The 24,507-nt window shown below is 35.6% G+C and overlaps 1 protein-coding gene across 3 annotated transcripts in view; it reads left to right on the top strand.

The window, feature by feature from the left end:
• The window catches only part of LOC139989722 (rap guanine nucleotide exchange factor 2), a 251,725-nt gene that overhangs the window by 46,242 nt on the left and 180,976 nt on the right, over positions 1 to 24,507 (top strand). For all 3 annotated transcript variants that reach the window (XM_072008240.1, XM_072008241.1, XM_072008243.1), the window contains exons 2-4: positions 3,426 to 3,903; positions 19,394 to 19,521; positions 21,094 to 21,177. In XM_072008240.1, coding sequence (XP_071864341.1) covers positions 3,835 to 3,903; positions 19,394 to 19,521; positions 21,094 to 21,177 — 281 coding nt within the window. In that variant the 5' untranslated portion in view covers positions 3,426 to 3,834. The remainder of the gene's footprint in view (positions 1 to 3,425; positions 3,904 to 19,393; positions 19,522 to 21,093; positions 21,178 to 24,507) is intronic.

Consider the following 24,507-nt stretch of genomic DNA (forward strand, 5'->3'; position numbering starts at 1 on the left):
GTCGGTCTAAATACTGACGTTCAGTTTAATTGCACAATCTCGGATTTCAAATCTTTAGAAGGTTGAATATTTTTACACTTAAGGAATATATTCACGCAAAATATACATAGTTCTTGTATAAATCTCTCAAATGTCGAGTATTTAGATCTATGGGTTTCTTAATTTGATTACATAGATGCACGAGGTACGGCGATCGACTTCAGCCTCAAACGTTTCCTTTTCAATTCATCAAAATTCGATTTCCATTCATTGAAAGTTTAAGGTGATATTATATTTTTACACCTCTAACATTCACAGTCGCATACGCAAAGCAATTACGCAGCTGCGTTATACGAGGGCGCGGCGGCAATTTTCTTATCGCGTTAAACGAGTACCGCGTTAGATGGGGTTCTACTGTAATGTAAAATACTAAGTAAATTAAGATTTGCTAGAATCTTCCAATAAATATAACAAGTAGGTGCAGATAATCGCAGCAACCGTGTATGCTCTATATATATGAACATATATATGATATGAAAATCACGAGGGCGCAGCAGCAATTTTCTGAGCCCTGTTATAACCAAGCGTTCTCAATAAAGCAAGATGTGTCAGAGTTTTCGGTAATTATACAGAAAAAGGGCGCGTCTCATCGATTTTAACGATCTTGAAATATATCGCCGAGATCAACATCCTGAACAACTTTTTCCTATTAACAAAATCGCGCGAAGCAAACATTACGTGAAGTTAGCGCGAAGCGACCGGATATTAATCCAACTTTTTTTATTTATATTACCGATGATCAGCGTCAACGAGTTAAGTTCAGATTGGGCTACGTAAAGATGTGCCAGAGTGAAGCATACGGAAGCTAAATTTAATTGAAGTTTTTTGCAATATCTCTGAGGACGAAGGCCGAGCGGAGCGGTTACATAGGAAGAAGCTTGCTCGGAATATCGAGCTTGATAACATATTGCAAGCTCATCGAAATCGGTGAGCTGTGCTCTTTTCTATATAATTACCGAGTTTTCCAAAAAATGTAACGGGTAGGTGCAGATGATCTCGGCAACTGTGTCTACTCCCATATGGAAACCACGTCAAACAGACGAACTCTTCGGTGGTCTGGCTTGTTCGCAATGTTCATCCTATCCGCGCCACGCGTCTGGCAGTTTATCAAGTTGATTTGCGGGATCGACGCATCGCGGCATCAGATCGCGATACATCCGCGACCCGGTCTCGTTCCGCGCGGTTCAAATGCCTCCGGATCGGTCGTTACGTTTCATGGTTGGTCGGTTGTGGCAGTGGGTACCCGCGTCTCTGGCACGGCCTCCCATCCAAAGGTTGTTAGGTATGTGGCTCGCGTGACGTTACATACACCAAGGTCGGAGAATAAACCGAGAAATCGATGCTTCTCGTTCCCTATATTCGTTTTCGACGTTTGTTAGTAGCCGTCTGTTCTCCAACTGGCAGTCACGTTGTTGCGTTGCACAGGAATAATAATTTCTGTTTCGATTGTGATGTGTAAACGTTATCACAACCGTTGCTTGGGACACGAGTACGATCCTCGAATTGCATTTTGGAAGAAGTATGGCAATGACTGTCGCAGAATTAGGACTAACTTATTCATGTATAGCTAACTATATGTAACTACAGATATATACAAAAGATATAACTAAAACTTGCTTATGCATATACATAAATCATACATTATATACACACATGTTTCATAAAGTACATGTACTAAATTCGTGATGCAAGCAAAAGCGAGGTAGATTCTATGCTATACGAAAGAGGATGAAAATCAAGAATATAAAAATTGTATTAGAAGCCCCGTGTTGAGAAAATCGAGTTTAAAGACCTGTAAAGTATAAACCTACGCGTTTCTCATATATCAGCGATCAAAAGAGACTGGAATATTAAAGAATAATTTTCAAGATTTTCGACAAATTTACGCCAAGAATAAGATCAATTCTTGTATGATCGATTGTTGTTTCCTTTCTTAAGTAGTCAATACTTGTTGTAACATTGCACCGATGAAACGTCTTACAACTACGAAGCGAGTGATACTTGGATTTATATTTATCAAACCGTACGCTGTTGAAGTTTAGCCACAATTCTTTCAAACAACTTGCACAGTGCTCTAACCAAAGAAAGGCCTTTCGATTCTCGACCAAAGAAGCACCTTCTTGATGACACGCTACGGTCAAATATCCATGCCTCTGACAATGTTTCATTTTCGCAGCTCAAATCCGTTCCATTCTTCACGATCCGATCGCGAAAAGGTCGACGAGCCTATTTCCAGTTTAGTCGCCTATCGTTTCACCGCATCTATCCGCAGGTGCAGCATGCCTTAACGAGCGACTTCCGTCGCGTTTATAATTCATCCTGCAACGTTGTTTCGCGATTCATTCATAATTCGTAACGGTACCTGTTTCTTTTCCTTCCGAACGATCGTTTCTTGACTCGATCGGTTCTCGTTGTTCGTTTGGCGTTCGAGATCTGCCTTTGAGATCTTCATACACGCATTCTATGAGCCTCGATGCTTGCGTTTCAAGTTCGATCTCCGTCATCGTTTGGAAACAAGCTTGAATTACGATTAGTTTAGTTTGGATGGGATGGAAACGAAGGTGCACCGACGCTGCAAGTCGCTTCGCCTCTAAGTTTGCGTTCGATGGCTTCGAGATGCGCGTTCATTCACTGTTTCGAGTTACCGTGAATATTCAGCCGTTTGAATATGCAACAGAGTATAATTTTCGCCGATTGATTTAGCCGCGATAGAGAAGTCGTGCGTTGGTGTACGTGTGACTTGGACGAACGGCGAGTTTGTCGCGTTCGGTGAAAGAGAACCTGAATTAAATGCGAGGAGATTAATAGGAGGCGATTCCGGGCACCTTAATTGATCTTTGTGGAAGAGAGAAAGTAGGAAAAGGCTCTCGGTAAATAAACCGAGATTCACCTTTAATGAGAAGATAAATTTAAGAATGGTAACGGGAATTGATTAAGGAGTCTTAGGTCGACGATAGAATCGTTTGTTATTTTTATAGGAGTTTCTGTCGTTCGTCTGTAAATTATCTAGAAAATTTCGCTTTTATCGTCTTATGTTTTATAAGGATAATAAAATTTTTATATTTCTCGAGTAATAAATATTAACGCTGTAGAAATACCGACAGCTGTAATATAAAGCTTGTACCAAAGAAATCGAAATGCAAGGTACGTGAAAAACAAGTATATAATCATAAAAAAGTCATTCAAGTATCGAGGAATCTACAGCAGTAAATTTATACAATTTTTTAGAAAATATCATACATATTATATACCTTACGTAGTTTTAGCATAATAATCACGATATTTCGTATTTGAATTCGTACAATTATTAAAATGTAATGTAATTTGCTTATCACAAAATGGTTACTCTAATTCTTTTTTAATATTTCCCCTATTTATGATTACAGAATTCGTCACTTTAAACCAGCACATTCAACAAAAATCGTCATGGATTTTGGAAAACAGAAGCTTCAATCTGCGTTAAAATTTCTCGTATTACGCCGCGCATGATTAAATCCAGCTGTAGTTCCGAACGTATATTAGATTTTTCATCGATACAAAAAGAAAAAAGAAAAAAAAAAGGGAAAAAGAGAAAAATATAGTGGAAAGAAAAATGAAAATGGAAGTGAAATATTTTGCTAATTGTAAGACTATTACGAGAGGATCGGTCTATTTAATGGCCTAAAAGAGGTCATTAGGCCCTTGAGAATCGAACGTTGCGACCATTTTGGTGGCGATGTTCAGGAAGAAGTGCTCCAACAGGACACAGGAGCACGCAGGAACAAGGATCGCAGAGTAGTCTATAGATAGGCTACTATGACGGACTATTTGGATCCACATTTCGTCAGGGCTCTCTGCCGCGATCCAGAACGACGAACGCTTCAAGTGAGTTAATGAAATTGCATAATTATATTTTTCTAGTAAATGGCATATAGTTTATGCAGAAGTTTGGTAGTTTACGTTACTAAACATATTTGGTAAAAAGGAAAAATATAAATGGATAATAATTCAAGAATTCGACGGTTAATAACGTGAATCATAATCATCGAATCATAATCTCTTGAATTAAAAATTCATTGAATTAAACTTTTTAATGCTCGAGTATATATAAATTGTTTCATTTCTGAATCTTTAAATTCTGATATTTTGAAATTCTACGATTTAAGAATCTTCGAATTTCTATTCCTTATAATTAACGTTAACGAACCTCGAGACACTGTCCAAGCTATTAGTACATTATTATTTGTCGCACGATTACTGTCCATTCGTGATCGTTGATCGAGGTGAACTTTCAAGGATGGTTAAAGTATGAAAGTAAATTGTCTCTGGTTACGTTTAACTTTCACCGTGCTGCACGTATAAAACAAATAAAACGTGCACACCTGAAATCTCCCAAGAAATCTCTGACAGAAACAAGAAATTCTATCGTTTCAAGTCCATGCCCCCTCCTCTTCCACACACACAGATACCATATTATTGCAAAAAGAATTATTCACCGAGAGTTTCGAGTTTTTGCTTTTTTTTTTATTTTTTAATGTTGTGTCCATATTTACTACCTATTATACTTGTCAATGTTTTACGAATAAAACCAAATTAACTGTCTATATTATCGTTAAAAAAATTATTCATTTATAACTATAAATTTCTCTTTATCCCACATTTACGATCGTGTTTGTCAATTTTATACGAATAAAAATCATTCAGAATGATCTATTGTGCACGCTTGTCGTCTCTATAATGCGCGATTTTACGCGCCAGTGTACACGCATAAAGACGCATTCGTGACTACGTTTTACGATGGCCGAGAAAGGTTAAAGGGCGTCGTCAATATCCACGAACAGGAGAACTGCTCGAACTTTCCAAACGAATAATCCGCTGCTTCTTATCTTCGCATAATCGCATTGGACTTGAGCGCGCAGCGTCCTGGAATTTCGACGGAAAAAATTCCCGTTTCTTCCGCGGGAAATTACTTTTGGGCCCGAGTTTCGCCTTCTCAATACCAATTAAGTAGTTCGAAGGTTAAAAGGGTTCTCAAATCTTCCCATAAAGATCGTTTATTAAAACACGGATAATGAGATCGAAGATCTTTGGAAACTTTTCTCTGAGAATGTACCATGGGGAATATTTTTTTAATAAGAATTTTTAATTCAAATTCTTCACACAATCTGCACAATGCATTAAAAACCGGGTGGTTATATCGTTTCGAAAAGAAAATATCTTCCATATTTTGTAAAATCCTGATCGTGCTAATTTTAATGTCTTTGATGACGTCTTCTTTCATACATTACCTTTGAGAAATAGTTCTGTTAAAATATATCGTTTCGAAAAGAAGATATCTTCCATATCTTGTAGGATCTTGACCGTGGTATTTTTTATGTCTTTGATGACGTCTTCCTTCATACATTACCTTTTAGAAATAGTTTTGTTAAAATATATCGTTTCGAAAGGAAAATATCTTCCATATCTTGTAGAATCTTGACCGTGGTATTTTTTATGTCTTTGATGACGTCTTCCTTCATACATTAACTTTTAGAAATAGTTTTGTTAAGACGAAACTCGATGTGGAAGTATTCAAGATGTTTTTACAATGATGTTCAAAATGGTTAATACTTAATGCGTTACAAACTTCTAGCCATATGCTATTATTTCTATTTCCTCAAATATATACATAGTAATTTGAATATTTTTTAAACGTAGAAATAGAAACTCGTAATTCGACACATAAATGCTTCCTTATTTATTCATTATATTTGAGGAGTTGGAACACCCTGATGGTTAACAATCGATACGAATCGATACGATTGATTTGTGTTTTAACAGATATGTAGCGAATCGAAGAAAGTCCTTTAGCGAGTTAGTTTCAAGAGAAAGTTCAGCGAAAAGATTCTGTCACGTTGCCTTGATGGCTTTTTTCAGAAGTAACATCGTTAAAACTTCTTCCTGGGACTCTGTGTGTTCTTTATCGGATAAACCAGCGAACAAATACTTTTCCTCTATCGGAAAGGGATAAAGAATTTTCGGCGAAAAGGATTCTCGCGTTAAACGACTCGGAGAAGCTAATCAGTATTGAAATCTCAAGATAAGTGGCGAAACATTTTCAACTTGAGATAAAAGAATGATAGTTACGTATACATCTAGCGTTACAAACATTATTACAGAAATATGAACTGTTTATTGATCATAACATTTTGTAATCCGTCTTCGCGTAAAATTTCAAACATGCTAATAATTTTTTTTAATCATTGTTCGATCATTTTTTAAATTTGCTTCGATTTCCATAGGTGTTCCATAGATGTATATCGAAATAGTCGAACGTTTCGTGATAGCGCCCTTTTTATCCTTTAACTGCCTTTGCTCCCCTTTGTTCTATCGGGACTTGGACTAACTACCAATCGTACGTTTCTAATTCGAACGTCGTACGGTTGATTGCGATCGGAAAAACTAGCTCGCTTTGTTCTATCGTGATGTCCCTTTCCCATCGCGCGACATATCAACGATCGAACGATTTTTGCAATAAAATGCTCTGTCACGTGTATGTTGCGACCGAGACGAAAAAAGAAAAAAAAGAAAAAATTGCCGATGAGCCAATACAAATCGTTACATCGACAAAGAAGTAATCGAATTTAAATGACTGCCTTTTAGGCTTGTAAATGTCTTTTATGTAATTTTTCATCGAATATAAACTCGTGCGTGCAATATATCGTTTGGAAAAATAACCACGCGTAGTTCGTTTTTCTCCGATTGTTAATCAAGTGTTCTCTTTGTTCGTACGTTTCCTGCTTGAGATGGAAGGGAATTTTTGTACAATGTTTTGGTGGAGGATAGAAAATATTTACAGATGAGTTATACGATGTGGAACGCGTTATGTTACACGATACGGAACTTGCATGGAAATTCTGTTATATAGAAAATAGCCAGTAGAATGATTTTGAACATGCAATGAGAAAGGTACGAAGCTTTGTTATGATCTGCCTGTGTGCGCAAAAATTTATTTTTGAAGAATGTTTATGAAATCTAAAATTTTTGTATAACATGGTGCGTTCTATGTGTACACACGAGAGTTTTGAACAAGAATTTTCTACTAGAGTTAATGAAAAACCTACGAAATTGTATTGCGCGCGGCTTCACTTTCTACCAAGCGTACGTACAAATTTTTATCTTTTGGAGGATTTTTGTAAAGTATAAAATTTCCTAGGACAGGTGAAACGAGAGAAAATCCACGACAAGAATTTCACTTTAATTTAAAAGAAGCGGACATTGACGACAAGAATTGTACTGTAGAACCAATAAAAAAATCTACGGAGTTTTATTACGCGTATAAAATTTTATTTTTGGAGAATTCACAACTGCCAAGTTGCAGAATTGTACTATAGGTACGAGCGTGAAAGAATTTCGCCCTGAACAACGAATACTTGGCATCAGAAAGTAGTATTTCCAAGCAGTTACAATGGCGTTTCTATTTTGACCTAAAGGACCTACTTTACTCTCGGGTAAATTTATCCAACTAATTTCCATAGTGAAACAGTTTAAAATTCTTCAACATCTCGGTTGCACTGTGGTCTCCTTATCTTCTAGTGTATCAGAATTTATCTTTAACGGGTGAAACATAATATTGAGAAATGACTTGTCCTCAAAATATTTAACTTTCCTTCTATTAATCTTCCTTATCACTGGACCATAGTTTTCATTTAAACAGATAAAAGATAACTACGAAAGATTACGTGTTCTCAAATATTTAATCACTTTCCATTTAATTTTTTTTATTTGCTGTCGTACCGAAGCTTCGCTCAAACAAAAAAAAACCGCAATTATTTAATTATTTAATTCTTTTTGCCCATTATTATCCCGACATTTTCCTTAATTCTTCAAAACGCGTGAAAATTATATTTACAAGAAATATTATTTATATTCATTTCCAAGCGTTTAGATCGAAGTTAGAGACTTCAATCAACAACAGTCTCACTCTTCATAAAGAAACAAAATTCCACTTACGAAATTCTCGTCGATTGTTTAAATAATGAAATTAGAAAGAAATTCGTAGAATAGCGAGTCCCTCTGAATATTTAATCACCTTTCATCTCCGGTCGCGTGACCGGCATAATATCGATCGTCGTCGTCAGGGGCCAATTAAGAAAAATCCCTGAGTCACGGATTTTCATGAAAAACTTGTCGAATTCCATGGCGCGAACGCTTCCCAGACGTCCTTCTGCGCCCTTCGTTATTTTCGTACTAATTTGCGAACCGCTCGATCCGCGAGGCGAGCGTAGAATGGCGGCCGTGTGCAGAGTCGCGCGTGTACCAAGGCAAAGTGTGGCTAAATAGGGAAACGTCGAAAATTCAGGGAAACGACCGCGATTTCCAGTACAATGAAAGTCTCAGATATTGTGCGAGATATCGATCCGGGCCGTAGCCGCGCAGTAGTTTTAAACAAATAATGGCGTCTCTACCGACGTCCTCGATCGCTGAGGATATAATTGACAGGTTTTTCTCTTTTTCTCTGTTCTTTTCTTCTTTCTCGCTTCTTCTTTATATTTGTATATTTTCTTTTTTTCATTGCATTCAACTTGTTTTATTCGCGGAAACAGCGGGAACGTGTCTTTGAAATTTCATTCTTGCGGAAACGATTGACGCGATGGAAGCGTTTCGCGCTTCTCGATGCGTGCTCTCTATTATACACAGATGTCTGTCGTTAACAAAACTGTCCAACTTTATTATCTTTCTTCGTGCGTTCGTTCTGTTCGGTTGTAAATGCCATCGATCGCGTCCACGTAGAAAAAGAAGCGTGGAACGTTCCACGATGAGTTATGGATGAGCTGAGTTTTCATTGTCTCGCGTTTTATTTCGGTGAAAGCATCGTTTCGTCTTGTTTCCATAGTGGGCTGCACGATCGTTGATTTTATCACCGTAGGTATTTAACATTTGTAGAAAAAGAAAAAGAAGAGTTTGTACTTTTGTTGAAAATTCGCAAAGATCCACATCTTTTTAAACGTTACGCTTGATACGTATAATGTTATATTCTCTGGGTCATCTTTAATTTACTCAAGTTCTTGTAAACTTTTTTTTTCATTTTTTCACATTAATATACAAATTAATTAGAGAAATAGCAAATATAACAAACACAGGAAATACGACAAAACATAGAGAATTTTCCTCGATGCATTTGCTCCTACTTCATAATGCAGAAGGATCGTATCCTTCCAGATCAAATTCCCTTGAGAGGTCCTTATCGGTGCCACAAATCAAAATCATATGATAAAATAAAATTTACGCTATAACATTTATTTTTTGAGGGGGGAATTTAAATATTACGCATCATCTAAAGTTTATGACGGTAGCCAATAAAGTATTATCCAATAAAATTCAAGGAACTTTCGTCCAAATGCCAAACACGTGTATTTCTTTTTTCTCCATGATGGTTGAAATTTTTTATTCCGATAGACTGGTCGCGTTTATTTTATTTTTGGTACGTGCATGTTCGATTTCAAGCATATGTATGTAACTATACCGGATCATGGGAAGGAGAGGAAAAACAAACGAGAATATGAGTTCAGTAGCTGGTAACAAATATTTAGAAAGTTGAAGAGCAATATTCCGAAGCGACCGTGTGTACGACGTACGAGCGATTAAAAGAATGAGTGTACTGTGTTTTGTCCCTAGAACAATTCATTCGCGTTGAAACGTGTACACAGATCGTCTGAGAACGTTTTCTCCCTTTTTTTTTCTAGCATTATTCCACGAGCCAAGCGTACGATCGACATTTTTCCTGAAACGAAAGGCTTATTCATGACAGCGAGCATAAAGATGAGTTTCGAATAATATCTAGGTTACTTGCCCTTTCATTTACCTCGCAAACTCCCTTTGAAAATATTTTATTATTATTTTTTAAGGTCCATTATCTACCGGGAAATTTTAGATACAAAAGCATGTTACGTACGTTAATGATGTCTGCTTCTCACATTTATACTTTGAAATTAGGTTTGGGTATTGTTCCTAATAATTTATTGGAGGAAAATCACTTCGAAGTTCGTTATTTCTGTGGATATTTTAGTTTTTCCTGCTTGTATAAAAATGATAATTTACGCTGTAATTTTTTCACCAGCATATATTTTTTTTAAATAAAAAGATCAGTTCTTCGACCATCGTTCTTTTTTAAATGGCAATGTATATGGAATTTTCTTTATCCAGTTTTCCGATAATATCACATGGAGTTTCAACCTTTCCAGTAATTTGTCGAAAAACTCGTATCACGCAAATAATACGATGCATACTGTAATTAGAGGAGTTCGTTGTAATTACTACTTTATTGTAATTACTTGCCATTAGTTAATGTGCATTTAAATAAACTACTACAAATATAGAAAATAATTCAACGGTTTTCCGTGCTGCATTTAAATGATCGTTAGAGCAATTTGACAGACCTTCCCTCCTTTTAAATTGAGCTTAATTAAATGTTCCTTGATTCAGATTGTCGATTTGTTCCGCGATAGTGCTACGGATCTACATCTTTAGCCGTACATAGTATACTTGCATTTGCATAGTATACTACCTGCTTCTACAAAAATTCTAATCTATGAAATGGAAGTACATATTTCTTAATAAAACCACTCCCTCAGTGTTTTTATATCTATATCTATCGTGTGACGATTTACCTACCATAATACGTTCACTGTGTACCTTTTGGACGAAATGCGCTCGAATAAATTCAGAGGTAAACCCCTGAGATTAAACGCATAATTCTGAATTAGGGTCTAGTGATCTCGTAGCGTTAACAGCAAAACATAATATGTACTCTTACGAAAGAACCATAAATATCCTGCAATTGCAATGTCGCATGATGTCATACGATGGGCGACACAATTTTTTACCACGTTGTCAAAAATATATTATTTGTTATTTATACAAATTGTTATCCAAATATTATGTTATTCGAAGGTTATCTCGCGCGCTGAGCCGACACACATTTTCGCGTAATACACGTAATATCGACATAGGTGTAGAATGCAATTTAAGAATCATGAGAAAGAATTTTGTAATAATCGTTTACATAACATCAAATTATGCAAAAATTCTATGACATAGAAATGATAAATTCACTTTCGTTTATCACATCTGACATCGTTTAATGAAAATATTAATAAAAGAACATATTACAAAATTTACACGTTGTATAACATTGTACAACTATTTACGATATTATCATTTAATATCCATGACATTTCAAACTTCATCGTTAAATAATTTTCCGATCGATCGAGAAATTCAAGTCAAACTCGTCCCTTGGCTTTCCTTTCGAAAACAGGTTCGAATGCACACATCACGTTCGCGATATCACGAAGCAACTTTTTCAGTAGCAAAAACCACTTTCAACTCGACTCATTTTCCGATTAATATCGAACGAAGCAATGGAATCGATAGGAGGCCGATCGCGTCAGGACCCGTAGTACGTGTCTACAGTTTCGAACGAATAAAAAACACACACACAAAAAAACAACCCTCGTTGATCAGATGGAGCAGTCCTAATCCATCTTCATACAGGGAACTGCTCCGTTCCATAATAGATAGAAATTTTGTTTCGCCGTTACGATGCTCCCGGAGGGTTGAAATAATTGATATTTACGCGGCTACACGAGGAACCCCTTTTAAAATCTTACGAGACGTCTCGCAACGTGGGCTCATACGATCCGTACGTGAAGGTCGTCCAGTGTTCGCTCCACTTTTCGTAGGAAAGGCGAGCAAAAAAAGAGCGAGCCAACGGATCGAGAGGCGAAACGTGGTCGAAACCGCTTCGGAGACCGACAGGCGCCGTACAAAACCTTGATTCGCAAGTTTTCGTGGTTTACAAAGGTATTTACCCTTTGTCAGACCGAGAAATTTCCACCTGACGCTCGTCACGGTGTTATTATTTTCCTGCGTTTAAGGGACTTTTCTACCATTACACGCGTTTCTTCAGACCGTTTGTACTTAAAGAACTTGAGCATTTTTTACGTGTACAATTATTTTTGTCCGTGTTTCATTGTAACATGCACAAATTTGGAAAGAAAAACAAAAGAAGAATCTTGAAAAGGCGTACGTTTGTCAAGAATAGTTTACTTACAGGTATTTTCTGTAGGTATTTAATCATGTTTTAGTAAGATGTACAAAATTCAAACGAGAGAGAAATGAAAATGATTTCGAGAAAACAACAGTGTAAAATGACCGTGTTTTCCAGGTTACCGATATTTGTATTCACAATTTCAAGTAGCTGTTAACACGAAAACTATGAAAGTGGGCAAAATAACTAAGACGAAATTTTTCATAGAAACTTTGTAGGTTTGCAACGATACAATGTTTTTAGAGATTTGAGTAATGTAAGAGAAGATATATGGATAAAAGTTCCTTTTTCTTCTTTAACGACACTATCGTGATTGATTTCTTTGATGCAAGTTATGTATACACTTTAGTTATTGGTAATTTTAACTTTGGAAGTTCGAATACAAAGTTTCTTACATATATGTTTGAAACTGTATGCTTGGGAAGAATGCGAAAAGACCTATACTATGTCTCGTCTGTGTTAAACAACTTTTATAACATTCGTCTGATGTCTTCTCCCTCTTATGAGGTATTCCATTGTGTGATGATATACGCAGATAGAACATAACACCTGTGCATGATGCATGTGATAGAACATCTCACGCGTGCTAGTAGTTAACGCACACAGCACAGGGTCCAAATTAAAATAAAACACTCAGAAGTTACACCTAATTCAGTCCATTTGATTTATAGTTAATCTAGAATCCAGTGATTCGATATAACGATATCAACGAAGTGTTAAAATCTGTCACGTTCGTGATTTTCGACAGAGCGAACTTTGGAAATTCGAAAAATTTGCGATGTTCCTCGTGGCGCGATCGATATCACGCTCAACTCGAAACAATTGGCGGTTCGCGCTTTTTTTGATTGATTAAAAGAGTAAACTGCATTCCTAGTTTCGTGTAAAATTTTTTTTGTATATTTGAAATAGAACCTGATTTGTTATCTGGAAAGCTCGTGGAATTAATCAAGCAACGACTAAACAAAGATAAAGAAAATGAGAATTTTTCTTTTGTAATACGATTTCAGTGGTTAAGAATAGATGCTTGAGTTTCTTTGAATTTTTCCATTCGTTGCAAGTAATATATTTGATTATTAACACAGTCGCGACTACGTGTAATTGTATTTTACGTAGATATTTAGAATCGACATGATATAACGAAAGTAAATAGGTACATTCTTTAATTATTATCATAAAAATTTGTACAAACGTCTGCAATTTTGTCTACCACAAGTATAAAAATTTGAATGAAATTGTAAATTTAGTGGGCTGACGTTTACGTTAAAAAAATATCGAGTATCTCTGTCCCAATGTTAAAATTGAGATCAGCGAATTTTCCATCCTTATTTTATCATCTAATTCTCATTGATTTATTCCTAAACGTAGCCGGTTATAATTCACCTAAACTATCTCTCCCTGCAGACTTTACACGATACACTAAGCGAAAAGGAAGTTGAAACGAAAGGAGAGCAACTTTGTTTTAAATTCAAATGATGTAAATCCTCGACTCGAGGGGAAGTTAAACGCGATAAGAGCGTTTAAGAGCAGCTTCTTTATTCGTGGTCACCTGTTTCCGTCCGATTATCTGTCTACCAAGAAACAGTACGATAGTCTGGTAAGAAAAAGTGTCTGTGCAGCATATTTTCTCCCATTGTCTTCCATTTTAACTCGTCCAATCGCCCCAAACCGGGCAGTTTGGTTTAGGATTTTCCTGAAATACGCATTTATCTTGCCTTAAGTTGCAGCAAAAACGATAACGTACAAGCCCTCTATGGGGTCCCTTATCTCGACTGCCACCATGGTCAGCGCAGCCGTTACGATACATTAGGAAAGCCGATTTTATGATATTTTTAGAACGGTAATTTCGGGGATTACATAAATCGACTGGCATTACGTTCGATAGCCCAGCGTTCTGCGATCTTGCTTTTACAATACACGCGAAACAGAATCAATATTGCTATTCTTGCAATAAGGATTGGTTCGATGGGAAGGTCTTCGAAGAGCAGCAGAAAATGCTCGAGTAATTTGTTGCTTGGCATGGAACCTTTCTCGTGATTGGATTTTTAGTAAATTTTTCGACGTTTGACTTTTTTCACGCGTTGCTGATGTTGTGGTAGATATCGACGTTTAAGTGATTTTGTAACGAGATTTTTTTGTACTGAAATTTATTATCTTCGTGTATGAACGAATTCTAGCTTCGTTTGGATTGGTCAAGTTATCCGAGTTCAAGGTAATTCGTTTACAGCGTGAACCTGTTGTTTATTTCACTTGAAATATCTTTTCAGGTTTCTATGCTTCTTCTTATTACTCGAGTCACTCGAGTTCAAGTAAAGTATGCTAATTGAGTAAGCCAAAAGGGTGTTCACAAAAGTATACTAACAATAAGAATCTTATACAGACATTTTATTGAAAGGTTTTCACATCGTAAATGGTCACACTCATATCGTAAATTATCGCATAGTATATCAATAATTCTTGTTCGTTGATCAGCGCGTGTTTAATATATGTTCAAACCAATGTTCAAAAGGTAATTTATTTGTTAAAAAATACTAGCGAAATTCTTCTACTGCAAATGGATCGACACGATTAGTGCATTGAACACGTTTCAAAGCTAAAAATCAAGCAAACATTCGCTTCCATTTCGTTTCGTCTAAACTGTAAACGATCCACGAGTTTGCCTATATTCCATTGAACTATTAACGATGATTGTGGCTCGCGTTGCAAACAATCCAGACGAAACGGCGCCACGAAGTTTGCAAGTTGGGATTAAACATGCGTTGGAACAGATGGATCAGTTCGATTAGGGATCTGACGTGACGTTATCACAACATATGTACGTAGAAAACAAAACGAGTATCTTCTGAGCCAGCCTGTGTTATTAAACTCGAAAATATTAGGGTTGAAGTTGTATGGAATAAAAATTTCAAATTTCACTCATTGAATTCTAAATCTATAATTATCGAGTTCTATATCTCAAAATAATACTATTTACTACGAAATTCTTATCTACTTAACGTTAGACGAATCAGAAAGCTTCTAAAAGATCGTTTTATGAAAACGCATTAAGTTGCATACTCGTTTGCGATACAATTAGCACGAACTCCATCCAATTACGCTGCCATAGTTAAACGCTTCGGCTGTGTATCCTATCCAAGTTGAGCAACAGAAGTGACGTAACAACATTCAGCGTAAAATCCCACGAGTGTTTGTATTGATTGTAACATCGTACAACAAAGTTATACGAGAGAAATAGACGGTTTATTGCCCAAGAGTAAAATCGTAAAAGAATTACAAAAACGTGAGAGCTTTGTTCACAGTAATTAATTAAGCTCTCCATTTAAAGTGTATACATTAAACAGGATGAACAGGATAAGCACTGCCGTATTATCAGCATCGCAGTATTAAACTCTGCGTTAAATCATAGTTTATATTACATACTTTAATTAAACTGTATATTAATACCATGGAATTTTTATTAATCCTTATATTAATATGTCAAAATGAGATATTAAGAGTGAGTTATAGATTTCCGTAGAGATCCGTATCTCATTCGGTACATGACAGTTTTATTTATTAAAAATTGAAATTACCAAACTCCTTTTAAATTCTCTTTTATATGAATATGATTCTATCTGTTTTATCGTCATCGTGCAATTTTAATTACAATTATTTATGTATAATATATACATGGAAAAATATATTACACGGGCTATTTATTTTAATGTTATATCACTGATTCTTTATATCTTTAACTGAAATGCTGGAAATTGTAAGATTCTTCGCTACGCTGTAATAATCGAATAAAAATTCAAAATTCTGCTCTCGAAGTCGAGTTAGGAGTTAACTTTAACGCTAATATCACGGAATTCTTACTAAACTCAACGCTAATATCAGAAAGAAAATTCTTACCGAACTCTGTTACATACTCGTGTCAAACAAATTGTTATCAAACCCTATAGCAATGTCAATTAATATCGAAAGATTCTTCCTAAATTTATTAAATATCAGTATGTCAGAATTCTTGCGGAACTTTCATTCATGATATGTCGTAAACAACAGAGTGATCGTATTATGATCGAAATACACGGAAGATTGTCTAAAGTTTAGAAGGAGAACCTTGGAATATTCCCAGTTCACCAAGGGGATGATCTGAAACTAACGATCTGAGAAGTTGTCTAAATTGCTCGTTCGTTAAATTACGTTCGTAGAAGAGGATGCAACCTTCTCGGCCCTGATAAGACGCCACGCGGCCTTAATCACGTAACATCGATTATCGCGAAAGTCGATGCACGTTATAATACACGTCGCGCGTTGCGGCTCTAATTATCGTAACGACCACCGCCCTCTTCCACAAATCAACTACGGAATATTGTTAGTAAAATTATACACGGGTAAAACGTACAAAATTATAGGGTTGTTTGAAAAATTCGTAGCATCTTTCCTTTTCTTTTTCTCTTTACAGAAGCAATTGGAATTTCTATCTGAATATTATTTTGCAGTACATTGTACGTTATATATTATTTTGCAGTACATTGTACGTTATACGCCGTCAAACAAATTACAATTACAATTAGAATATGTTTCAAGTTCTACGAATTACGTATCATGCAATTGTCTTGTTCACTGTAAAATTGTAAAATTGTAACAGAGAAATCTATGATCTACGACTCGTCGTTAATCGATTTATTAATACCGTTGATTCGAGTAATAAATTCGTCCTATACTAGCATATACATTTAAAGGAGTATCATAAAAATTGTCTGAAAAACGCGAAGACACTTGTAAGAATAAATATTAATAATATAATAATAATAATATAAAGAATAAATATTTTCCTTTTGGTTAGATATGTATAAAAGAAGTTAATTCGCTAATTCACCCGCGTTGTTCGAATTTGAAAGACACATCGATGAAAGTTTCTCGGCTGTTGCTTATGGAAAGTCGATCGACCAGTCTCCTCTGCTCGTCTCATCAGCAAATCAAGCGTGGAAATTGAATCCTTGCTCCTTTTCGATCCCTTGCATCGTCGATCCACGCTTCGTCTCCTTCTATGTTCAATTATCGAACAAGAGGATTCTTTTTGTACTCGATCATTACATTTCGCGAATGTTACTATTCTGATAATTTCAAGGACACGAAATATAAGCCAGTTGTAATTTATTTTTCGTTTCTGTCGCCTGTTTCCGAGAACAATACACGGGTCCCACAATACGCTCGGCTATTACGCCCTCACCGGAAGTACATTCAACTATATTAACTTTTCGACTGACTTTAATTACGCCCCGTTGAATGCAACTCGTGGGAAACGTATCACGCGAATAGAAAATCGCCTGAAATCTGGACTTTTCATAGAACTTGTCGTCGCACACTGTACCACGTGCAATCGAGACAAACTGCGACACGCCTGCATTGCCATATTCGAAACGGTTAGATTTGGAGGAAATGTAAGGGAAAATGGAAAGATACGAAGCGAAACACGTTATAAAATGAAAATTGGCTCAGGCTCGCGAAAGTCTTCGAACGCTTGTGGATATCTCTTATGATTATATTATGCGTGTTACGCGAAATAGTTTGAAATTTCACTAGCACTGTTATGAGACTTGATTATCGTGATCACATGCATAAAGTTTGGTACAAGTATGACAATACATATAGAAATTATAAAATATTAAGAATCATATTAACAAACCTGAATATCTAGCGAAACTATACTAACGCTTGTTGTACAATTTAAGATGATTATTCGTTCTGTATACTACGTTTTTACTAAATTATGTTTGCAATAAATTTCTTGCAATTTCTATGTATATTTTGGAATTGTTTTCGAGTTTGATTAATACAACGACGGCAGTCGTGTCTCGTGATAATGTTTGGGAAATTTCAAAATGTTTTATATGATAAAGGTGCGCAAATGTCTTAATACGTTCCAGTGTCTGCAGAAATATATAGTTGTTTAATTAATCCAAATATATCCTACGTAGAATTTCACTAATGTAAGCATAGGGAAAAACGCTAAAAGTACAGGTTTCCATAAAAAAAAATCATGCTACTGGTCTTTCAAACGCTTCGTTGCATAAAATTAATTCCGGTTGCATATGGCACCTTGTACACGAAGCTACAGAGTGAATTAGTTTACCTTTAAAATGGTCGAATGCACGGTACAAGTTTCTCCAAGCGTTTTGCAAAATTTATATTTTCTATCAGAGCAATGATATTCCGTCTTGCACTGTTTTTTTTTTTTTTTTTTTTTAAGTTCGAGCGTAAAAAATTGTAGACAATCTACATTTTTCCAATTCTTTCCTAATGTAAGCAAACCTACTTTGAATGAAAATATCTACGCTGCACATTAAATAATTTCCATGACATAAAATAAAATAATTTTGATCTGGACGTTGCCAGAGTAAATAATTATCTACAAAAGCATACAAAGATTGAAACAAATAAATATGTTTAATTCATATTTAGTATAAAAAAAAAAAAAAAAAAAAAAAAAAGGAGAGGAAGGAAGAGAAGAACGTTGAGAAAAAAAGATCACTTTATTGAATTTGCTTCGTCGTGTCAACGCGGTTAATAAGCACTGTTCGGATGATCAATTTGGATAACGATAGCATAGAGATGATAGTATACGATAACAGGGCACATTAGGGTCGCATTAGAGGCAATTGCGTTGGCGCGCGCCTCGTTCGAGTTTGTAAATTGCCTCGCTCCTACCACCGATAGGTTGATCACGAGCTGTAAATTCGAATGTTACACTTCTGACAAGTACGCTTGCGCGAGAACTTTATAAACACGGCAATTCAGCTTGTAAGAAGCTCTTTCACAGTTACTGAATGTGAAATGCTTCGAGTTTGTACTGCAAACATTGTTGGAATAAATATGATATTTCAGTCCGTTCAAAGGTTTCACGGTGGTAAGCATTTAAAAGGTTGAGATTGTAAAAAGTTTGGAAATATTGATTTATAAACCTTTTTAGAATTGTTTTATTATGTATAGTGTATTTTATGATCGAAGTATATCGCTTATATTTTCTTTTCTCGATACGTAGTATTTATGTTTTATTTCATAAAATTCGCTACACGTAATAAAACAGTCGAGGAAAAAGATTGGACAACTCGTATTTTTGCTCAAATTTTTACAGTTGTATAAGAGTTTTACATGTTGACATTTTTTATATCGGATCAACTTGTTTAATAAGAATTTATCGTAATTATCTTCTGTTAAATAAAATTGTTATTTATATTTTCGTATATAACACAATTCTATTTGTTTCTTGTATTTTATATATTGCTATTTTTTCTATTTTAGGATCTGCAGATCATATACTATGGTCTGCTGGGTCTGGAAGCGTTACGGCCGTGCAGAGATTCCATTCTCCGTGGGCTTTGCAAAATTGTACGATACGAACGACACCATGCGAATCACGTACTCTATTAGTAAGTTCTATTTCATTCTGTATGTCGTTACGTTTCACATCGAGACTATTTTCGAATTCAGTACATACCTACGTGTGATAGTAATAACAATTTTTTGAATTGGCGCTCGTACCGATCTCGCGGAATTATTTCGTACTTTTGTCGTAAAAAAGTTCTCTACGTTACCTGAAACGCGTACACACATGTCGTGATAAAAATGTAGTAGAAAATTTCTTTATCGGCAGCTTTTTTTATACGTACATGTTCGATACTGTTTTATCGACGCGTTTCTTTCTTACCTCTGGTAGTAAACTAGAGTACCGTAGAAACAGATCAGAGATGTCACTAGATATTGCGACGTTTATTCATTTCCCGCGGTTTTAACGAACGAGCTGGACGTGTTCGTTAGTGAAAGGGAAACATATTTTACCTTGGAGGGAAAAAAATATAATGCAACAAGATTTTCAAGTAAGTAGAACGAGCGTCTCAATTAGATCTTGAATTCGTATTAAGATAAAGTTAAAAAATATAAAACACTGGTATTAACGATACTTTGAATCGCAGATATCTTACGAATCCATCGTATTGAGTACCCCGTCGTATTTCGTTTCGATATAACGACAAAAGTACATGCAAATTATATATTTAATTCTTAATTCGGTTAGTCATAGTATAATTTTTTAATTATTCGTTCAGTAATCTGCTGTTCCTATAAATATACGTATAATCTTGGGAAATTGTACGGTTTATGTTTCATAAGAAAATTTGTTTAATTGACTGTCAAGATGGCGGTAGCGTACATTCGATATTTCCGCAATTTATAAATGGTAATATGTCTCTTGTTTTGCTTAAATCTAACTTATTTCTGTAAAAAAAGGTTATCGAAAACAGGTTTTATGAATAAATTTGTAGTTTAGATAAATTAATTATTATTTTATGCCATAAAAATTTCATTGATATATACACTTCATCCATACACTTATCAATGCGATGAATTTGCCACGAATATCGATGTATTTTATGATTACGAATACAAGTCTAGTTTTTACATTTGTGAAGTTAGCTACTTGTTACTTTCTGAGTCGCGAATTTCCGGTGCGTGCAGCCATTTACAGAAACGAGAATTTCACGACTAATTGATGATTATTATTGCCTCGTTATTGCAAAAGGAAACTTTTTCGCTTCTCGATTATTTAATACACTCAAATTTTACGTGTATTTTCAACTTTGAAATATATTCATATACAGTTTTTTTTCAACTTTTATTTCTTCGCAATTTACAATAAATTCCATTTAAATGGCTACATATATACGGTAGATATAATGACAAATAATCTTAGCGATTTAGAGTGAGTTTATGGTGGATTATTTAATTTTACTGTATATCTTATATTCTATACAATAAAAGATCGTTAACGGTATTTATCGTGTAAACTACAGAATATAAAATAAATTTAAATAATTTATCTACCTTAAATCTAATTCAAATTATAACGATAATATGCTTATGTACGACTTAAATCTAAATTTAATTAAAATAAATTCTAATAGTAGCAAATGAGCAAAATAAAATATAATTCGAATCATTTTCAGTACCGGCGAATTGGCCACAAGCTGGTACATACTACTGTCCGGTTCTGTGTTCATCGATGGCTCGATGTTCCTGCCTCGTTCAAGGTAAGAAAATCTTCACATCGTCATCATTTTTAACTTGTTTCCCATTCTCTCGTACACAATCTCGAACCTCGTACGATAATATTTTCCCTTTTATTTATTATTCTTCGATATTTGCTCGTCAATTTTATCACTTATAATCACACGCAAAACGAAATAGAAAAGTAGCGAATTTCGTATCGAACAAACGACTATGCTTGATTTATTTAAACGGCTTCCGGCTCCGTTGGTTTGCCTTAATTTCACATAAGATTTACATTGCAAATGCAACACTCGTAACTCTCGGTACACGATAAATTCACGCGACTGTGTTTTGGAACGCACCGACGACGACGACCATAAATCTCTGTTATTGTAATCATAATTCAGCATTTGTAATTTCATCCGTGGACTTCATCGCGCGTCCATAATAAATCGCCCCTGAAAATCACCTCGTAGATCCAGTCATCAACCGATCGTCTGGCTTATAGCAATTAGGTGGGTTTTCCATTGTAATACACGATTGATCGTATACTTTGGTATTTTTCCAGCCAATTTCTTTATTCTTGTTGGACCTATTCAGTTTGTTTTACAATTGGTAAATCAACAAGATTTATTAAGAAAATTATTAGAAATATCTCGTACAACCTTCTATCGTTTTTCCCTCTGCTAAATATAAATATCGATTAAATTTTATATTTATAAAAGGAATATCGTTATTTAACAATGTTATAAATCTGACGTTATAATAATACGATATAGTTTTATGGTACGATGATAAGGTATAACAACTGGACTAAGACACTACGCGTGTATTTCACGTGATATCCCTCTCCAGTCACGTTTGTTTCTTTCCTATTTCTGTTTTCTCTTGTTTTCAATATCATTGCCATACCGAATTCGTTTTACGCGAAGAAGCTGCCGAGATAGAAATCGATCGTGGCACGTATATCTACGGAGACTTTGTACGTGTAACGGGTGTACGAAAGATATATACGATTTTTATGGAATTTTTCATTTCGTTTACATTAATGATCGTTCGAAAACATTCATAGTGTAAGAGGTATGCTGGTGCTGGTAATTTTAGATATTTAGAGTTTGGGTTATCATTGAATTATCGATTCTATTACAACGAGTGTATAATTAATAACACAATTTTGTGACGTTATATCGTCGCCGATTAAATTTATGCGTATTAATTTCTTTCTTTTATGAAACTGTGTAAAAAGATGACAAAACTTGTAGGATACGAAGAAAGATATCATTGATTATTTATTGATAATTATTAGTTGTTCGTTTTTATCCAATTTTACAAAAGCAAGATTGGAAGCATAACCTAATATGTAGATTGCATGGAGTAACCGAATACGTTGCAATCTGTTATTTCCAATATTAATCCGTATTTCGTAAATATTTTCAACTCTAAGTATCTCACGCGTGCGTACATCTATGTAATGTTATCCGTAATAAAATCCACCGTATAACGTAATTATCTCATCCAGTATTATACATAGCCATGTATGAAAAAATTTGCAGAACAACTAGTAGTAACCTCAATCCTTTGCAACCCAGTTTTCCTTTGCTTGTTTCACAAAGAAATTATCTGCAATTAATTACAATTTTTCACTTTTAATGGAAGAACTAACAACTGATAATTATTATAAATGCATCGCGTGACAACATAGCAATGGTAGATCTCACGATAACGAAGATATAAAATGATATTTAAAAAGCATAGACGAATGAATGTATAAGCTTGTAGTCATACGGTGGTACAGAGGATTGATACGAGATATTTGTAGGACGCAAATATGGGTTGCAATACGAGACAGATTTTGCAACTTCGCGATCACAGTGTATATCACACACACGCGAGGCAAGCTCATAAATCGTTCTGTACCAGGGTTACGGTCGCAGTTTTCTCTCTTTGTGTCCCTCGAACCACGGAAATTCTCATTAATCGTGTAACCTCGTTCCTTCATGGTGTAAGTACGTCGGGACATATTATTGCGGCGAATGTATTAGATAATCTACTTTTAATGAAATTCAATCACTGTGAGAAGAAAAAGCAAATTTTCACTGCGTTAGTTTAACGCGTGCCTCTTCTATTTGTTTGCCTTGGATGCGCTTCGAGCATCTAGGTTTGCTTACTTTCTTCGAGTAATTAAAGGAACAAAAGAATTACTTGTATAAAAATTTTAAAGAATATCGTATCGTTTAAAAATAAATTTTTATTTTTATACCAGTTTTCATATAGTCAGATACATTATAATAAAGAGAAATACATTATTATGAAACAAAGAACGTTATATATTTAAGTCCAACCAAGACTCTATACCCAAGATCTATTGCATCGTGAATTTCGTCATCCTCCATTTCTCTTGTTTTGTGTTGTATAAGAATCATCAGAGTGTGCTCAATTTTTTACCATTTCCTTTTACACCAAACTTGTCCGATTCTCGCCTGGCATCGATACCCGAGTGGAAACATTCTCTTTCGTACTCGTTCTACCTTGAACATTTTCGCGCTAGATTTCGTATTCCGTGTACTCGTCGAGACACTTTTACAAAACGTCGACGCGAAACCCACGTGTGATTGCGAGTTCGCGCTTCACGGTTTCTGCTCTCCCATGGACGTAAACAGAAAAATTTGCCCACTAACCACGGGTGTGGCTACGTTTTAAGTATTCCGTCTCTCTGTACTCTCGCCGCCTCTCTAAGGCTACCTCTCTTTATTTCCTTCTGCCTCGTGTTCCTCTTTTGTTACTCTTTAATGTACTCCTATTCTGTCTTCCCCTCCATATGTCATCCGTCTCACTTTACCCTGCCCCCTTTCCTCTTCCTATTTATCCCTTTCTCTCCACGTTAAAGTACTTTTACCACTACGCTACCTTCCCTTCTAACTCTTTGCTCCGATTCTTTCTCCTATCTCCGTTCTTCTTCCTTGCTCATCGAATATACATGCATCTTCCTTCTTCCTTATTTTTCGTACGCTCCTCTCGCGCCCATTCACTCACTCACTTTCTCTCGTGTCATCCGTCTCACTCGCGCCAACGTCACCTAGCGTACATTTACTCACTCCACATTCTTTCTCGTACTCTTACTCACTCGCTCCGTTTCTTTCATGGCGCTACCGTCTTTATCCGACTCACCCGATAAGCGTGTTTTCTCGCTCCACGCAATCTTCCCTTCTCTACTCGGCTCTGCCATCTCGTAATCGTGCCGAGAATTTACGAACCGAGCCGAGTTGAGCGCTGTCTAAGTGTATCGAAGAAGGACAGCGATATGGGAAGATGCGTGCAGGCGAGAAGGATAGATATAGAAGTTAGCGAACAGAGAGTGATTCTCTGGAGCG

This window comes from Bombus fervidus, chromosome 8, assembly GCF_041682495.2.
Source record: "Bombus fervidus isolate BK054 chromosome 8, iyBomFerv1, whole genome shotgun sequence".
Classification (NCBI taxonomy): domain Eukaryota; kingdom Metazoa; phylum Arthropoda; class Insecta; order Hymenoptera; family Apidae; genus Bombus; species Bombus fervidus.